This window comes from Bipolaris oryzae (assembly GCF_000523455.1).
Source record: "Bipolaris oryzae ATCC 44560 unplaced genomic scaffold scaffold_9, whole genome shotgun sequence".
NCBI lineage: Eukaryota > Fungi > Ascomycota > Dothideomycetes > Pleosporales > Pleosporaceae > Bipolaris > Bipolaris oryzae.
The window spans coordinates 185,903-202,981 of NW_006911285.1; the positions used below are offsets into that span (position 1 = coordinate 185,903).

General features: G+C 50.2%; 5 protein-coding genes across 5 annotated transcripts; 2 read left to right on the forward strand and 3 right to left on the reverse strand.

The window, feature by feature from the left end:
* Nucleotides 1-938: 938 nt before the first annotated feature.
* On the forward strand, nt 939-2,974 carry COCMIDRAFT_32740 (GMC oxidoreductase; the record flags this gene model as incomplete). Its single annotated transcript, XM_007685342.1, has 4 exons — nt 939-1,129; nt 1,275-1,410; nt 1,468-1,502; nt 1,558-2,974. The coding sequence occupies 4 exons, from the start codon at nt 939-941 to the stop codon at nt 2,972-2,974; spliced, it is 1,779 nt and encodes a 592-aa protein (XP_007683532.1).
* A 385-nt stretch (nt 2,975-3,359) lies between these two features.
* Nucleotides 3,360-3,823, reverse strand: COCMIDRAFT_83440 (uncharacterized protein; the record flags this gene model as incomplete). Its single annotated transcript, XM_007685386.1, has 2 exons — nt 3,360-3,515; nt 3,584-3,823. The coding sequence occupies 2 exons, from the start codon at nt 3,821-3,823 to the stop codon at nt 3,360-3,362; spliced, it is 396 nt and encodes a 131-aa protein (XP_007683576.1).
* A 1,787-nt stretch (nt 3,824-5,610) lies between these two features.
* COCMIDRAFT_83180 (uncharacterized protein) lies at nt 5,611-10,720 on the reverse strand (the record flags this gene model as incomplete). Its single annotated transcript, XM_007685387.1, has 4 exons — nt 5,611-9,232; nt 9,297-10,397; nt 10,450-10,515; nt 10,569-10,720. The coding sequence occupies 4 exons, from the start codon at nt 10,718-10,720 to the stop codon at nt 5,611-5,613; spliced, it is 4,941 nt and encodes a 1,646-aa protein (XP_007683577.1).
* Nucleotides 10,721-11,852: 1,132 nt separating this feature from the next.
* Nucleotides 11,853-12,692, forward strand: COCMIDRAFT_83136 (uncharacterized protein; the record flags this gene model as incomplete). The annotated part of the gene is made up of 1 exon (XM_007685388.1): nt 11,853-12,692. One exon carries the CDS (start codon nt 11,853-11,855, stop codon nt 12,690-12,692), a length of 840 nt encoding a protein of 279 aa, XP_007683578.1.
* Nucleotides 12,693-14,015: 1,323 nt separating this feature from the next.
* On the reverse strand, nt 14,016-15,616 carry COCMIDRAFT_83356 (uncharacterized protein; the record flags this gene model as incomplete). Its single annotated transcript, XM_007685389.1, has 2 exons — nt 14,016-15,281; nt 15,536-15,616. 2 exons carry the CDS (start codon nt 15,614-15,616, stop codon nt 14,016-14,018), a joined length of 1,347 nt encoding a protein of 448 aa, XP_007683579.1.
* Between the last annotated feature and the right edge of the window lie 1,463 nt (nt 15,617-17,079).

Sequence of the window (17,079 nt, forward strand, 5' to 3'; positions counted from 1 at the left end):
TTAAACTAGACCGATAGGCTCCAACGATGTTCTGTCAGCTTGGCCTCTGAGCATCGTAACAATGATATAACGGATTGAACGCACTTTAGTAGTTTGCTCGGCGAGACCCCGGTAAGGCTTCAAATATCTACCGCCAAGTTGTCTGTTCTCTAGTAAGTACAATTATGCAAAGATCTGCGTAACAACTGTTTGCCAACACCATGTTTTCGAAAGAAAAATCTAGACAGCTGCTTTTGGTTTCCAGCAAACGCAACGTGGTGCTTTACAATCCTCATAGCTACACAGATACTATAGTGTTGTCTTGACATTGCTAGCGCATTCTCATCTTGTTTGTAGTCGCGATGCTCAGCTGAGAGACCGCACGAGCGTGGGTAAGTTAAAGAAGCAACACGCGCGTAGTAGTCTTTTACTTTTAGGACGGTTAAATCGTACGTGGAAAGTTTCCTGAAGGATTTTGTAGAACCAGTTGCCTAATCCAGAAACAGAAATTCTTCTCGAGTATAGAACGCACGTACATGATCACCAACCCGGTCGAAGATCCGCGAATGGAAAGTGGTGCATGGCTGACTAAATGCCACGCCTTACGCTTTTCTTATTCCCTTGAACCGGGAGCTGCATCCATCGCCGCTAATTGATGGTGCCGCTCCGATCCGTCAGCCGTCAATCCTTGCAGCGGGGGCTTTGTATCCAATGAGAGTTGCTGTGCACGATTAATGTAAATCTATAATGGAGATCTCCTGCAAGCCACCATTGCTTTGCTAGAGCTTTACCATGACCAGAAATGCTGTTTTGCGATGATAGTCTTTGGATCTTGCAGATCATGAAATCATTTCCCTGCTTCACCGCCAGTGTATAAAATGCCAATATCCGACTGAGTGTCCCATTGAGTTACCATTACAACTTCTTTTGCATTGCATTGTCGCACAAAGGAAACCGCGATGCGACATTTCATAAAGATCTTCGGTCTCTGGACTGCTTTTGTCGCAGCTGACTCTGATGGCGATACTTTGCTTCAACAATTCTATGCTCCAGGGCGTCTTCTTGGCAATTCATTTGGCAATCCCGGTGTAAACGCGACATTTGACTACGTCGTTGTTGGGGCTGGTCTTGCTGGCGCTCTGACAGCATCGTGACTTGCAGAAGCGTTGCCGCATAAGACGGTCGCAGTGATAGAAGCAGGCTCTTTCTACGAGATCTCAAATGGCAATTATAGTCAAATGTGCGTGGAGGTTGAAATACATGTATATCCATACTTACAATCCGACTGTTCCTAGACCATACTATTCCACAATGTATGTTGGGCCAAACGCAGACGATTACCAGCCATTAATAGATTGGGGCTACTTTACGGAACCCATCCCTGGTGCCAGTGGGCGGCGGTATTTTTACGCGCAGGGTAAAACTCTTGGTGTAAGTCCAACCAATTCGAGACTAACATCGGTGGGCTATGATTAAACATTGTTATAGGGAAGCTCAGCACGCAACCAGCAAATTTACCACAGGTACGACAGTGTATTCTTTTGCATGTTACTACAAATTACTGACTCACGCCTCCAGAGCAACAAAAGGCTGGTATGCGGCCATGGCCAATATAACTGGAGACCCAGCTTACCTCTGGGACAACATGTTCCCTTTCATGAAGAAGAGCTTCTCATTTACACCACCAGACATCAGATACCGCGTCGAAAATGCTACAGTGAACTTCACACTGTCCAGCTTCGATAGTCCTGGAGGACCAGTACATCTGAGCTATCCAAAATACGCTCAGCCAATATCCTCATTTGGGCCTCAAGGTTACTCTGCAGCTGGGATTAAAGCAGCCAATGGTTTCTTAGATGGAAACCTACTTGGTTACGGATACTGGCCGTTCACACTGCGCCCTGAAGACAGCACAAGAAGCAGTACAGAAAGTGCTTTTCTCTCCCGGACGGCTACCAGGACTTCGTTGAAAATCTACCAGTCATGTATGGCGCGTAACCTTCTTTTTGATGAAAGCAAGCGCGCTTTTGGAGTCAATGTCACAGTCGCAGGAAGAAGGCCTTTTGTCCTTCATGCGCGCAAGGAGGTCATCGTATCTAGCGGCTTCATCAACTCTCCACATCTTCTTATGGTTTCTGGTATTGGACCGCGAGCAGCGCTCGAAAAATACAACATCCCCGTCATCTCTGATCTTTCAGGCGTGGGCCAGAATCTCCACGACACTCCTGCCCTCGGCGGCATCACTCACTCCTCAAACGTACCTGGTAGGAGCGCCTGGACACGCAATGCCACGTCCTTCAACGACGCCGTAGAATCCTACCTCAAGAACGGATCGGGCCCTCTCAGCAGTCCAGCCAGCGACTTTGCCGCGTGGGACAGATTCTCCGAAGAATATACGAGTAAGATGAGCCCGTCAACTCAAGACTACCTCAAACAACTACCTTCCGACTGGCCAAATGTCGAATACGTACTACAAGCTTCTGAGCGCGTGCTTTCCACATCCCAAGCAGCCAGCAACACCGGCGTCATCGGCGCAATTCTTACTTCCGCCTCCAGCAGAGGAAACATCACTATTCAATCTGCCGACAACACCGTCGCACCAATCGTATACATCGGATGGCTGGACTCAAAAGAAGACCAGGAAATGGCCGTTGCGGCATATAGGCGCGCACGTACGATTGCCTCCAGCATCTCCGCGTTTGGCACAGAAATTGCCCCAGGGGCGAATATCACAACTGATGCTCATATCCTTGATTACATTCGCACAAAGGGCATGGGTGCGATTCATCACGGAGCGGCGACATGCGCGATGGGCCGTAATGTTTCCGATGGAGCGGTGGTAGACTCGAAAGCCAGGGTGTTTGGAGTCAAGGGATTGAGAGTGATAGATACTAGCTCTTTGCCGTTTGGGGCGCCGGGGCATACACAGGGTGTTACGTATGCGCATGCGGAGAAGTTGGCGCAGGACGTTATTGATGCTGCAGATGAGGAGTAAAGGAGAAGGTAAACTGCTGCATGTAGATAGTCGTTTGTTTATCTATCTTGTTGAGACTATCTGACATATACGTTAAACACTCAATGGTCTTGCCATTCTTCGCAATGCAGCCGTTTGAAAGCGAAACCCAGTTCTCATATTCACACCTAAGCAGGGACTGCTGCGTTCATAGTTGATGTGTAATTCAAACAGTTATGGTAAGGCACAATGATATGCAATTGGGCAACTTCTGACATTCCAATTTGTATTTACAGTGGTATTAACAGTGATCGTTGCCGACGTATTGAAACCAAGTACAGAGAATTGTAAACTGCATACCCATACACTAAACAGCGGCAGGCATCCATGCTGACCCACACAATCACCGCGCAGGTGACTTAACACTCTACTTACAAAAGCCCGCATAACCGTTCGGTTGCACAGAAGCCAAGTATCTGCAGACGTGGTAGGTGTCTGTCTCGTTGAAGTAGACCACAGCAATGGAACCTCCTCCTGGACGCCCGAATCTAGTTGGCACATCATTCCACTGGGGCACCGTAATCTATGCAAAAGTTAGCATTGAGCCAGGACATGCAAAATGTGGCTCCGTCGTTTGTGCAAAAAACTTACCCACTTGTATGTGTCGTCCGCGTTGGAAGGGCAAGAGCCCTTCGGAGAGAACGCACGCGACGTCTCTTGTGAAGTGGGTGTTTTTGCCCACGAGTCGACGATGAGTTTCTCTTGCTCGGCAACTGTGATGAGCTTGTAGTCTGCGGAGTATCGTTGGCAGGAAGTGTCGACGAAATTTTCGAATTTGGCGGCAAGAGTCGAAGCCGCGAAGACGGCGGGGATGATCTGGAGGAAGCGCATCTTTAAGATTGGGTTGGGTGTGATGGTATGAAGTCGTTATTAAGCGAGTGATAGTCGGTGGGTGGGTTTGTCAAAAGATCGTCTTACTAGCAGTATTTATATGATTTGATGTAATCGAAACAAGGAGTTTGGTAAAGCTGACAAGGCGGTGCATATTGTGATTAAACTTACGGCCGACCAGGAGGGCGAGGGGTAGCATACGGTAAGCAATAGCGGTGTAAGGCTGGACTTGTCCTGTCTATTGGTCAAGCTGTTCACGTTCAAATACGCTCGGTTACCATGATGGTACTTTCATTAACCTTGATCCCAGACCCGGTGCGGTAACCGGGTTCCATCCGGAAGGAAGGACAAGACTGGGTGGGTCCCGATTGCCCGACATTTGATATCGGCCCGAAGATATATTGTAGTCTCACCACCAAACAATGCAGTTACCAACTATCGACTGATGGTAGCGGAAGGCATGAGTGTAGTACTCCCACCAATCCTAGCCTGCTATGTTAAATAGGAAAGATTTAAATGTGCCTCTTGGACGCGTACCTGACAGAATAACTTCTGTCATCTTGGATCAGCGCATGGTACACCCTTGACCTTCTTGGATGTTTCGCGCTTGAAACAAATCAGCGAATTCATGCGCACGGTTTAGCACTCTACTTACCATTCTTCCACCCCTAAGCATGCAAATAGAAACACCGACTGTTCACTGCGTGCGGCTGATATCTTAGTGGACCGACAAATACAAATCTCAAAGTTGGCACGACTCCTACACCGCTCTAGAAAGACATCCTTCTTGAATATGTGACAGTGTACATACATTACAAATGGCATGCATGAAAGCAACTGCGTGAAGAAAGGCAAATGAGAGCTGTGAAGGATGAGGGGTTGTTGGATGGCAAGGTACATCCGAGCTTCTGTTAAACAACCATGCCAAAATGACGGCAGCCCGGAAGGATTACTTACATATACGCACGATACCGATGTCCCTTGCACATCCCCCATGTTTTCCTTCCAATTAGCGCCATTGTGCCCTGATGTCGTCATACCGGCTAAAACGCCCCTTGCGGTACCATCTCCATTAAGTACCTTGAAAAACACAGCCCCTCGGCCCTTTCGGTGCGCGTATATCGGACGTAGCCAAATGTCTACAAAGGTCGCTGACTAGACAAGTATAATAATAGGATCCATGTCGATATAATCGCATACGTTACCCACAACAGAACTAACGGAAAGTTTCTCGGGTTGACCAATAAACAGGCTCTCGAGTTAACCACGAAACTCAAATATCCTGTACTATCGCCAAGCTCTTTCTAAACCCTGAGGGAGGTTTGTTTCCCAAGTGGCTGCTACTCAGCCTGCAAGAAAACACAGTAACATATCAGGTAACAAATCTATTCATAACTACTTCCTACATGCAGTTAAAATACCAGGGTCCAACAACAGTTTATCCTGAACAAGCCTTCTCTTGGCCCGCAGCCCTCCCTCGTTCCAAGATACCGGGCTACGGATGCACCTGCTTCGGTCCACCGAGAAAGCAGGGATACATGACGGGGAGTGAATATCACTTTCTATTCTCGACACGCTCCCCCGCAATGATCTGATGGGCCTGGGACTATAATACCTGAAATATGCCGCTGTTATTAAACAGCTACTGCACTTGAACGGTAGGTAGACAGCCATCTTCATGATGCTACTGCAAGGCTACCAGAGAGTTTATTCTATGATAGTACATTTCATTAATCTAACTAACATTACATTTAACTTATTTTACATCCTTCCAAAAACACAATAAACTATGTCGATGCAGCTGTGGCTATCGATGAGGCTGCCGGTGCAGCTGTCGACGTACCCGCTGATGTAGCTCTACTTGTCGGTGTAGTTGCGCCTGCCAATGCAGCTGCGCCTGTCGACGTAGCCGGACTTGTCGATGTACCGGTCAATGCACCCGTCGATGTACCTGTACCTGCCGATGAAGCCGCACTTGCCGATGAAGCAGTACCTGATGATGAAGCAGTACCTGATGATGAAGCCGTGACTGACGATGAAGGTGCGCCCAAAGCTGCAGCTGTGCCACCCGATGTGTCATTACCAAAGTACGCGCAGTGAATGAGATACATCGAAGTTTCAGCGTTGAATCCCTCCAAAACAACCGCACTGACCGCCGACAGAGAGAACGCACTGTTACCCGAGGAAGTATACGCCGAAAGCGGGATCTTGAGAAGTACGGGAGCACTGCCCAGGGTACCATAAGAAGTACTCGATACACTGGCTCGCTGGAGCAGTGTAGAGCCAGCACATCCGTTCCCGCCACTCTGCAGTTGAACATTGAAACTTGCACCCGCCTTCGCGGTGACGTTGAGGTAGAGGAAGCTAGATGATGACACGTCTGCGCAGTTCTGGAGCGAGTACCAGTAAGAGCCAGAAACAGCAGGTTGCAGAACCAAAGCGCCATCCTTGACGGCTGGTGCAACCTCCATGGTTCCATCGTCGCTTTGCGCATTGCCATTAGCATTGCGATCCACGTTCTTTGAAGTACAGTAGTTCAACCAGGCGGTGTCGGGACAGCTACATGTCTGATTCGATGGCACGACTGCGGTGGAAGCCAAACTGATACAGCCGAGTTTGATCTCCGCGTTTGAAGGGTTGAAAGCTGATAGTGCGATACTGTCGAGTCTGCTCGCGTTCATGCCAGGGAAATCGGAAAAGGGAATGTACGTGACTTTGTAGGAATCAGCGCCGGCGAACGACGTGTACGAAGTGATGGGGACCGAAGATGCCGGCGATGTTAACGAACACTCGACATCTGTCTTCCAGCGCATTGACACCTGGAAAGTGGTGTCTGCGGGGGCCGCCATGGAGATTTGGATACCAGTCGCGTTTACCTTGTTGGCATTGTAACAGGTGGTGCCGAATTGAGAGTACCAGTATGCACCGCTGCTAGCTCCTAGACTGAGCGAGCCGTCATTGCTGACAGAGTATGAGGCTAGAGATCCTTCATCGGTCATGGCGCCAAGGAGTCGGTTTGTCCGTGGAACATCCGATGTGAATGTGCAGGTGTTGAGGACGGTACCTGAGCAAAGTGTACAACCAGGGTTATCAATAGGTCCTGTGAATATCAGGGAGTGAATACGGTACGTCGAACCGGGAGAGCTGAAGTTGGTCATGATAAACGACTGGAGGTACTTGGCGTTGAAAGTAGATGAGAAGCGCGAGAATGGAATCGTGAGCAGTGTTGGCGCAGTGTTGAAGTTAATCGGAGTGTAAGACGTGACCATATTGGTGTTGCAGCCGTCACCACCATATTTGAAGCCGATGCTCGCGGTTGCGCCTTGAGGGCCAGAGATACTGAGTTTGATCGAATCGTAAGAGCTGTTAAGCGCTACACAGCCAGGCGTCGTTGCGAGCAATGTGTAGAAGTACGACTTCGAATCCCGAGGTACGAGATCAGCGGAACCACTGGCGACTTGCTTGTAGGATGTCATCGTCTTGTTGTCTGACATGGGAGCTCCCAGGGCGTTGGTTTGCGCTGTGAATTCAGCCGGATCGCAAAAATCCAACACGACGTAGCCAGAGGCTCTCGCGCAACGTGAACCAGCACCGCCTCCGGGAGGGCCTCCCAGAAGAGAGATCCATCGCATAGTGAAGTTGCTGGCAGCAGAACCACCACTGGGTGTGAAGTTTCGTAGCGTGATACGGCTCATGGAATTGGCCTTGAGTCCTGAGAATGCCGTAAGAGGGATTGTAATGTTCGTGAACTTGTCTTGGCTCAAGGTAGCATAAGACTTGGTGTTGACGGTAGAAGTAGTATTAGCAGTGCCTGAGGTCACAACCACATCAAAGGAACCACCAGACGGGCCACGTGCGTTCAAAGAGACGGCTGTGTACCCGGTGGCGTTCAAAGTAACGCCATTGACAGCAGTGTCGGTATAAAAGTACGAGTTGGAGCTCGACGGCAACAACTGCATTCTCCCAAGCTCCGAGAGCTTTGCAAACGTCATCGAGTTGTTGTAGTCAGTCTGACCAAAGATGTTGTTGATGCCAGTGATCCACCGATCAACGTTTTGGAAGGACTCAATCGCCAGACCCTGGGTGCGATCTTCTCCTGGCGCAGTAACGCATCGCTTCTGGATCTTGATATTATCGATGTAGATAGGCACATGGTCTGGCGAGATGTTTCCAATACGTATACCGCGGACATGGAGCATATCTTGTCCCTGGAAGTCTGATAGCGGTATGGTAACAGTATGATTTGTGCCGTCAGCAGCGGCGTATCTGGTTACGTCCAAGTATGTGGGGCTCGGCTGTTCGAAATTGCATCCGGAGTCGTACGAGACAAGCTGCACGTAAAAGGTGGTTCCTTGAGGCGCAATCATGTCAAAGTAAAGATGGGTATAGATCGAAGCGTCGAAGCAGAAACGTGAGATCTCCGTGTAGTACGAGTTGACCCCACTGGTGGTAGTTGCTGTAAGTTGCAAAGTGCCATCGATGTTGTTTGACGAAAGTCCTATTGCGCTTGTTTGCAACAAGAGTAGATTGACATTGTTGTTGCCAAAGTAGAGCTCCAGAAAATCGTCAATCATGACATCCCATGCTACGCATTCTGTATCCCCGATCGCCTTTGGTGTGAAGTCGGGGCATGTGGAGACGGATGCGTCGCTCAAACCAATGGTGAAGGTGAGAGTATACAGCCCCTTTGCCGTGTTTCGCAGAACGACCGCGTTTGTTGTCTTATCATACGAAAGCTGCTGGCAGACTGATAGAGAGCCCGTCGCGGACTGTATGGCATAGTTTCGAGGCACCTGTAGAGTAAGCCCTTCCGTAGGGCCGTCCAAACGAACTGTCATCGTCGCCGATGTTCTGCTCGCTGCTGTGATGTTCACAACAGCGCGATCTCGATTTGCCCACCAATTGGCCAAGCCTGTCTGATTGAAGAAGATTGCAAAAGGACGCACGGTATCGTGGAATGCGCACTGTATTTGAATCTTGTCGAAAACCGCATCCGAAGGGTGGATCAAGATGTTATAGTGACCGCCATACCTTGCCATTTTCTTGATATCGTTGATCTGGTTTGAGAAGTCTGACCCCGGAAAATTGGCACTACTCATGTTTCCATCGCCATCAGACCATTGGAGAGGAAACTCATAGTATGGGAGCTCTGCGAACGATTCACGGTTGTGCGTAACTTGGAAAGGGAGGTGGGTAAGGTGGGAGTTTCCCGAGCATGAAGAGCCGCCGATGAATCCATTTGCAACGCAATGCGTAGCTTGGTACTTACTCCATGCAAGATTTCCGGGGCGGTAGGTGGTGAGGTTGTAGTTGGTTTTGAATACATCCTGTAATATATATCGAATCAGAAATGCGCTTACGCGAACCTCTCCTGATGCAGAGCCACCCGATGTATAGAACGCAAGTCCGCTGCAGAGGTGGAGGCGCAAAGTCAGTGTCGATATCTTATAGATCTTGCACAATGGAAACATACCTGGGACCTCCCTTTATACACCGCTGGTCATCAGGAGGTGTTCCATCAGCGTTAGCCCCACATTGGTGAATGTAAGGCGCGTACCCTGCGTCACTTCCTTTGATATACCGTTCCTCACGAGTACCGTAAGGAAAACTTGCCGCATTTGGCGAGTGACTGACAGTGTGAGTGCCAAAATCGATGTATGGGTACCCATCAGGAGCCGTCCGGAGCCCGGTGATCTGATAAATGTATGGAATCCCATACTGGAAGTATGCGTTCTCGTAGGCATCTGTTATGTACTTGGTATGGAGGTTCAAGTTACCAGAAGCGCCTCTTTCTTGCGCGGCGGCTGCCATACCCTGGCCGTGGGGGTAGGAGACGTAGGTGTCGATATCCCAGGTGGTGGTGAAAGCGAGCCCTTTGTTGTATGGGACCGTCCATAGGCTGACAAATTGCGGACTAGAAGTGACAATATTCTTGACGATGCGTGTTCCGATATCGTATCCGGGGTAGTAATGTCCATCATACCACGGCGAGTAGCCGCCGGCCTCGTTTTGCGCCTGAATGAACAAATAACCAAGATCCATACCGATGCTGTATACATATCCGCTTGCACCCAAAGGTTGATTCCTGACAATAGCTGCGCTTGTAGCGGACTTATCTGCACTGTCTACTCCATTGTTTCGAACCTGGTACTTTCCAAGTGTTTGTGAACCTCTAGCAGGCGTATAGCCGACATTGATAAGGCCTTGTTCAGTGTAGTTCTCATAAAAAGGCATGTTGATGTCATAGTAATCTGTGAAGTCGAAGCCCCGGAGAGCCTGTACAGGCGATTCAGTGTTGGTCAACTGCAAAAGCGATCGCGAACCGCTCGTGTCTACAGTAGATGCAGTTACACCTGCAAGAGATTGAAGAGCGGAGGGGACCTTGTTCATGAATATCAATCGGCCACCTCTGGACACGAAAGAATTCAAGGCCGTGACATCGGCAGAGCTGGGGCTGTAATTCACGCCTGGGGGCGTGTAGACAAGCAGAGTCCAGCATTGGGAAGAAATGCTCAGCGATTCAATGACCTTCACTTGCAATCCAATCGTCTTCAGAGCCAGCGTAAGGGGAAGCCTGAGATGCTGTTATTTGTTGTTCTCAAAACAAGCTTCTTGAGATAATGTACCAGTTGGGGTCTGATTGATAACTGGGTACAAAGATGTTGAGCCCAGAGCTTGGTCCGGCTACATGTCTAATATAGCGCCGTCAGTAAACAATATCACAGAATGAGTTTGATCTCCTGACCTCGACCTGGAAGGTACAGTAGCTGCCTGACTGTCTTCCGACAGAGCTACACTTGCCCCTGCGGGCTGTGTAAGGGAATATATATCAGGCGATTGAAAGGCTTGGCATATTTGGAGTAGCCAAAACAGAGGAAGAAGAATCAAGGTACGCATACTTGATGTTTCCCTTGGGGAGATGAAAAATTGCAAGAGTAGAGAACGAAGAATGAAGGACTCAACAGGGCAGGACCCGACCTTTTGGGCAAGTTGCACGAGAAAAAATCGACCACAAGTTCGGGCGTAGATGGCCGAATCAGCCGCGAGCGAAGGGCAAATCGCCGGCTACGCTAGTTTAAGGTACGGACCTGACGGGACGAAGTTTGGGAGGATTTCGTCAAGTTATCCGCTTGAAGCGCTCTAGTAGGCGGCTGACAGCGACTACGGCATTGTAGTTGGTAGTACCTGCGCTAAATACATGTACCTGGACCTCGAGGCTCGTTTCAGCCACAAGAGCGGAGCCATTAAAGGTGCGTCAAAACGTCACGTTGCAGATGCCAAAGTTGACCTTCGCGGTCCAGATTGAGGATTTTCAATAAAAGGGAGGGACGAGATTTGGTAGAAAGGCGCCACGTGCGCGAGTAGTGCTTACTAGCACGAATGGGTAGATCCAAGCGTGATTTTCGAATGGCTATGGCTGAAGAAATCAAAGAAGCGCGAAGCTGGGTACTTTTGCAAAGTTCGAGGACTGACGGAAAGTTGTAGCTATTATTAAGATTGTTGTCACGGCTGGGGCTTAAAGGACAGCGGCTCGGCTGGTGCGTGCTTTCTTAGCGTCCGGGGAAAGGGGCTTGAGGACAGCAAGATCTAGCTAGACCTTCACGATATGTTCGTTGGTGTATCGCCCTTTCCTGAAATTCAGACCCAGCATGTGTAGATGCGCCCATGTACTTAAGGACGCCACCAAGCCATTGAGAGAACAGGAGTTCCCTTTCCCACAGCCATGCCATACTAACTCCAACTTCAACCGACGTGACCACTTCGCCTCTACCACGAGTAGTGGACTAGCATATGATGTTCTTAGTCTTGCCTTTTCCTCCGAAGCATAGAGCAAGACGCGGTCGGCCTGTAAGCACTGCCAGCATGAGCAAAAGCGGGGCGCAACGAGTGGCCGACTGACATTTCACCCTTCGTTGCCTGGCTGTTGCCTGAAGTAGCCGGTATGCCATCCTGGCGCATGTTAATATATATTCACAGTCAAGCCTGCATATAAATCTCTAGGAGTAAAGAATCAAGTCCAATTGTAGCCATGACAACAACACTACCCTTGAGGCGTTCGAAACGCAAACAGAACGAGCAAGCTGCCGCTGCGTTGATCCCGAACACCACCAGGGACATTGCGCCACCACCCCGGAAGCGCGCCCGTAAAGCCAATATACCCCCTAACGCGGAACCTTGTATCCCGAAGCATGAGCATGAAAAAGTCAATGAAGCCATCACGGACACCAAACCCGTACGGTCACAGCAATACGACACCCTGCCTCCATTCCTTGCGCTTCCAAGGGAGCTGAGGGATGAGATCTACAAGCACGTTCTAGAACAAGACGAATCATCAACGCTCAAAGCCGGGCGCGGCAACAACATCGTTACACGATGCGGCCTCGTAGGGGTCAACAACCAAATCTCGGAGGAGTTCCTGGATGCGGTTCTCTTCCACGCTCACGTCATCACGGCCACCGTCCGCAATCACAACTTTGCCCATGTCGTCACGTTCCTGAATCGCTTGTCCCAGGCACAGCTAGCGAGGCTAAGCGCTCACGGACCTACTGCCGATGAGGTAGACGACGACAGAAAACCAAAGCGCAAGATCCGAATCATTCTTTCTTATTCAGCAGGCGCAAAAGATAGTCGCGCGCATCTCAATCGCTGGCTGGACAGGTTTGACGCGCCAGACAAACGCGGCAAAGAGATCGAGTTCGAGTATCATAATGACGGGACGTATCGAAATGGTGGCTACAAGCAGAGACCCAGAACACGCGGCAATGCAAGTAAAAGGTGGAATGAGGAAGCGGCCAAGATCGGAAGGGGTGCTGCCAGAGGCAGAGCGTGGGGCGGATGGGGTGGTTATGGTGGATACGGTCGTTATTAGTTGTATACACAGTAGGTCAACATGGCGAAGTATGTCAATATGGAGATTTGTCCAGGTATGCCGACAGTCAAGCTCCCAAGCTTGACATGTCTCTGAATCTCGCAATAAAGACTCTAGAATCTCCAAAAAATATTCAGAAGCAATTGCGCGAGTTGGCCATCTACAGCCAAGGAGGAAAATGCGAGTAGGCAAAAGTTACCGCTATACCACGTGAGGGACCACACTACCCAGATACCTCTACACGTCATCTCGTCAAACTGACGTAGGCGTGATAGAAAAACCTCACGTGTACATGTCCAAGACAATCACGATACATACGTAAGAATTGCTTTCAACACGCACATCAGCTAAAGAGCAATGTCACACCCACGCACTCACGTGACATCATCCCCCACAACAGCCGCCAACTCGAAACCTACGCACGTATGTAAACATGTAGATGTCATAGCCCGTAAATCTCCAACCAAGAAAGAAACCCTATATCACGAAATGATCGACGCATCGACGCATCCTCCACAAAAAACCCCCCCGCGCTGGTCTCCCAACGACCGCCAATCAACCAGTATCTCTGCCATCCGATTGGCCGATGCACAGACTTTCCCAATTAGGACCGAAATCGCAGTCTGGGTCGAACCCCACATTCCCGTCGCCCATTATCTCAGGTCCTGCGTCCGTTAACGGAACGCCGCACGCAGCTCGGATTCTGGTACGGGGGGAAGAGGGGCAAAAGGCCATGCAGGGCGGATTTCCATGGAAATGGAGGGTTGTGGATGGACACGAGGGGAACTGGGGGGTTTTTTTGCCGGGGTTTACGCCATCCCCCCTTCCTCTCAAAGCTCTGCTATGCTGACGGGGTGAACAGGGTCAGTGCCAGGCCCCCTTCTCCTCCGCAGCGAGCGAGCGGCTGAAGTTAGAGGGGATTGGGGGAGGGGGGGGCGCGATAGTGGGAGTCTGGAGCACCTCTCTGCGCTCCCCCGAAAAAAAGCAAAACAAAAGCAATCAGGTGAAGAGTGTAGTGAAGATAGCCAGGAAGTTTATTTCTCTCTCTCTCTCTCTCTCTTGTCTAGATAGAAGGCAGTAAAAAAAAGGGGAAAAAGAGAAAACGAACAATCGCTAAGAAGAATCATTAGAAAGAAAAAGATCCGAATACAAGTACGAGTTCTAAGCCTCTAGTACTTTCAGTCCCCCCCCTTCTTTGCCCCTTCCCCAAACGCGCCCGCGCCAGAAAAACACCAGATATGCCATGCAATTAAACCCTCCAGGTAGTCGTTTCAATCATCAAAGCGTTCCCCACATGTCGTTTTTAAAAGAGAATCCTTACTACTACCAAGCGAGATCGCTCTTTTCATTATCAGTCCCACACGACAGTCCCTCACAGAAATCTTCCATTTCCTTGGTAAGCAGCGACCCAGCCTCCGAGTCAAGCTGCTGCTTGGCCGGCCAAATCTTGTGACCGGCTTTCTTCTCGCGCATACCGTGCTCCATGACGATTTCGCGGCAGCGTTTCTGGAAGAAGAGGGGGCCTTTTTCCATGCGGGGATGCAGCTCGCCGTTGATGAAGATGCCGGCTTCAATGTTCTTTTGCGCGCGCTCGCAGAGGACCTTGTCTTCGCCCATGACGCGCTTGTATGTATCGCTGATGAGGAGGAAGTCTTCTTCCGACGAGTGCTTGTTGCGCCAGACTTCGTAGTACATGACGGACTCGGTGGGGGATTTGGGCATGAATTTTTGCATGAAGAGGAAGTGTTGGGTTACGGTGAAGGAGGCATTGGGGAAGCAGTATGTGGAGCAGATTTCTTGGCCGAGATCTTTGCGGTATTGAGGGGTTTTGGGGTCGTGCTGGATGTGGTCGGCTTTGCAGTAGACGTCGTAGCTCTCGAGGTCGACGAGGCCGGTGGTTAGGTCTGGGTGCGTGCTCTTGCAGTGGTAGCACTCGTTGAAGTTGTCGGCGAGAATCTTCCAGTTGAAGGGACCTTCGAGGTTCCATGTGTGGTCGAACTCGTAGTCGTCAAAGTTGAACTGATCGAAGCGGGTTTGCTCGTCGACGTGGTCGAATTGTGATTCCCATGATACCTCGGGCACCTTCTTTGAGTCCATGTTGATCCAGACGAAACCGTTGCGGTCAATGCGTGTGTGGATGGGGAACAGGCCGTTCTTAGCCTTGTCAAAGTTCTGAAGCTCCTGGTAGCCGGGAGCCTTGGCCAGATTGCCGTTCAGGCCGTATGACCAGCCGTGGTATTTGCAAGAGAAGATCTTTGCGTTGCCTCCGTCCTTTTCGACAACAGGGTATGCGCGGTGTCTGCACACATTGTGGAATGCATTAATCTCGCCTGATCGGTCTTTGGAAACGACAACGTCGTAGTTGGCGATGTTGTAGCGAAGGAAATCGCCAGGGTTGGCGAGTCTTGACTTGTGGGTGAGGATAAGCCACCTCCTTGTGAAGATGGCGCGCCTCTCAAGCTGATACATCTCTTCTGAAGTGTACCAGTTCGCGGGAAGGGCTCGTACAGGCTCATTCTCGGGTGGAGTCTGGGCGGCTGCGCCGCCAAAGCCCAGGTAACTCAGGAGTCCCCCGACCATGTTGGGATACTGTGTTGGTAGATAAGATGTTGCAGATGTCCAGCAGTACTTTCAAAGGGAGTGGAGGATTGTGATGTCTGAAAACTAGTCAGGTCTGCTGAAGAAGATGAAGGTCAATCTGATGGATGACAGCAGTATTATTATAGTTTCTGTCTAAACTTACTATCTCCTCAAACGCATCAACTGAAACCATTTACTAAGTCCATATGGGGTTATAGCTTCCATTCGCTCCCGAGAGGCGATAGCCAGTGGGGTGAGTGGACGTAATCAGACTGCAGGTGACCCTCAGGCGCCACGCTGGTAGATGATTTACCAACCCTCTCCGCAACCGCACCATCCGCCATCGTGATCATTCTACTATTCTAGACAGTGGGCTAGAACTCTGCTGGTCCTTGCTAGTGGACAACGGTGTATTACCCCAGGATAATCTGCATTGACGACGCATGACAAGATCATGGTGACAAAATGCAAAGACCGTTCTCGTCTGTGCCCCTCTTGTTGGCACGGGCTTGGATGGATCTGATTTCCAAAAGCGGACATCAGACGCCAGCCCAAAGCTTGACCGTTGAGCCAACACCATAATTGCCGGAGCTATTACGGCGGTACTTCCTAATGGTTATCGCACTCTTATCGAAAAGTTCGCTGAGGTTGGAAGTTCGATATGCAGTTCGTTAGATAGGCCAGCTGTGGTGATGAGGTAGTCAAATCGACGCCTATCGCAACAGATAGCGGTATCAGGAGGGTAGTCTGCGGACACCCAACCTGAGGCAAACAGACGCCAATCCCCAGTGAATAGTGACCACTTAGATGATGTGGTGTGTTGTCGGTGAGCCAAAAAAGATAGGCGAAGCGCTTAGAAGGTGTAAATAATGAGGCGTGGCTCGCCTAGAAAAACGCTATGTGCTTGAGTCGAGAGCCAGCGCAACAAGCAATGTGGTGTTACCCCTCATCGCCCTTTGTGTGGGAGTTTCGGGAGGCCTTGAGTGTTTTCGGCAACCGTAGTCGTGAGCTTGCCTGACAGGTGCAGACAGCACAGTGACATGTCACGTCTCGTCATCTCCACCTAATAGGCGTCGAGACGGTCTGCAAACTCAATTACGGGGATTCCGTAGTTCCAGTATGTCGTGGGAAATATTTAAGGCGCTTCTTCGCACTCAAGGCAATTGGGAAACAGAGCCGTGAGCTCGATATGGGCTTGCTCCAGACGGGGAGAGTGGGTTACAGGCCATGGCAACGACTCGTTTGTTCTATGGGCTTTGCATATTGCTTCGTCTTGGCCAGAATGCGTTGCAGGGGCTGTTCAGGGCGGATTGGCGCTCTCGAATAGCAGCCCGTGCGAATGGGTATCTGAGGAAAGTGTTGTCGCTAGGCTGTTGATGGGATGGTAGGGTGTCCGGGCTTGTCGCAGTGGATGGGTGGAATGCATCTTTGTAAGGGTTGATGGCGTACAATCACTCTCAATGCTTACAGCAAGTGATTGCTTGAGTTCGAATAGTTGGATTGCAGTAGGTTGCATTCGTTGTCACTGCTCGGCAGGACAAAAGGAGCGAGAATTCTCGCTGGGGGAAGAGCATACTAAGCTCCACATACTATGATGACTTACCTGGCGCGGTAACAGACGGAAGTGCTGCAGTGTGTCGAGTGAAGGAAGAGTCGGATGGTGTTGCGCACGCGCGAGGCGGGGGTTGCTGCAAGCTATGTAGTGTCGCCACGGCTTGCCTCTTCTTGCCCGGCAGATGTTGCACTAGGCCCAGTATGGACATCAGGACCCTACATCCACGACTGGCATCTTCCCCACCAATGTCGT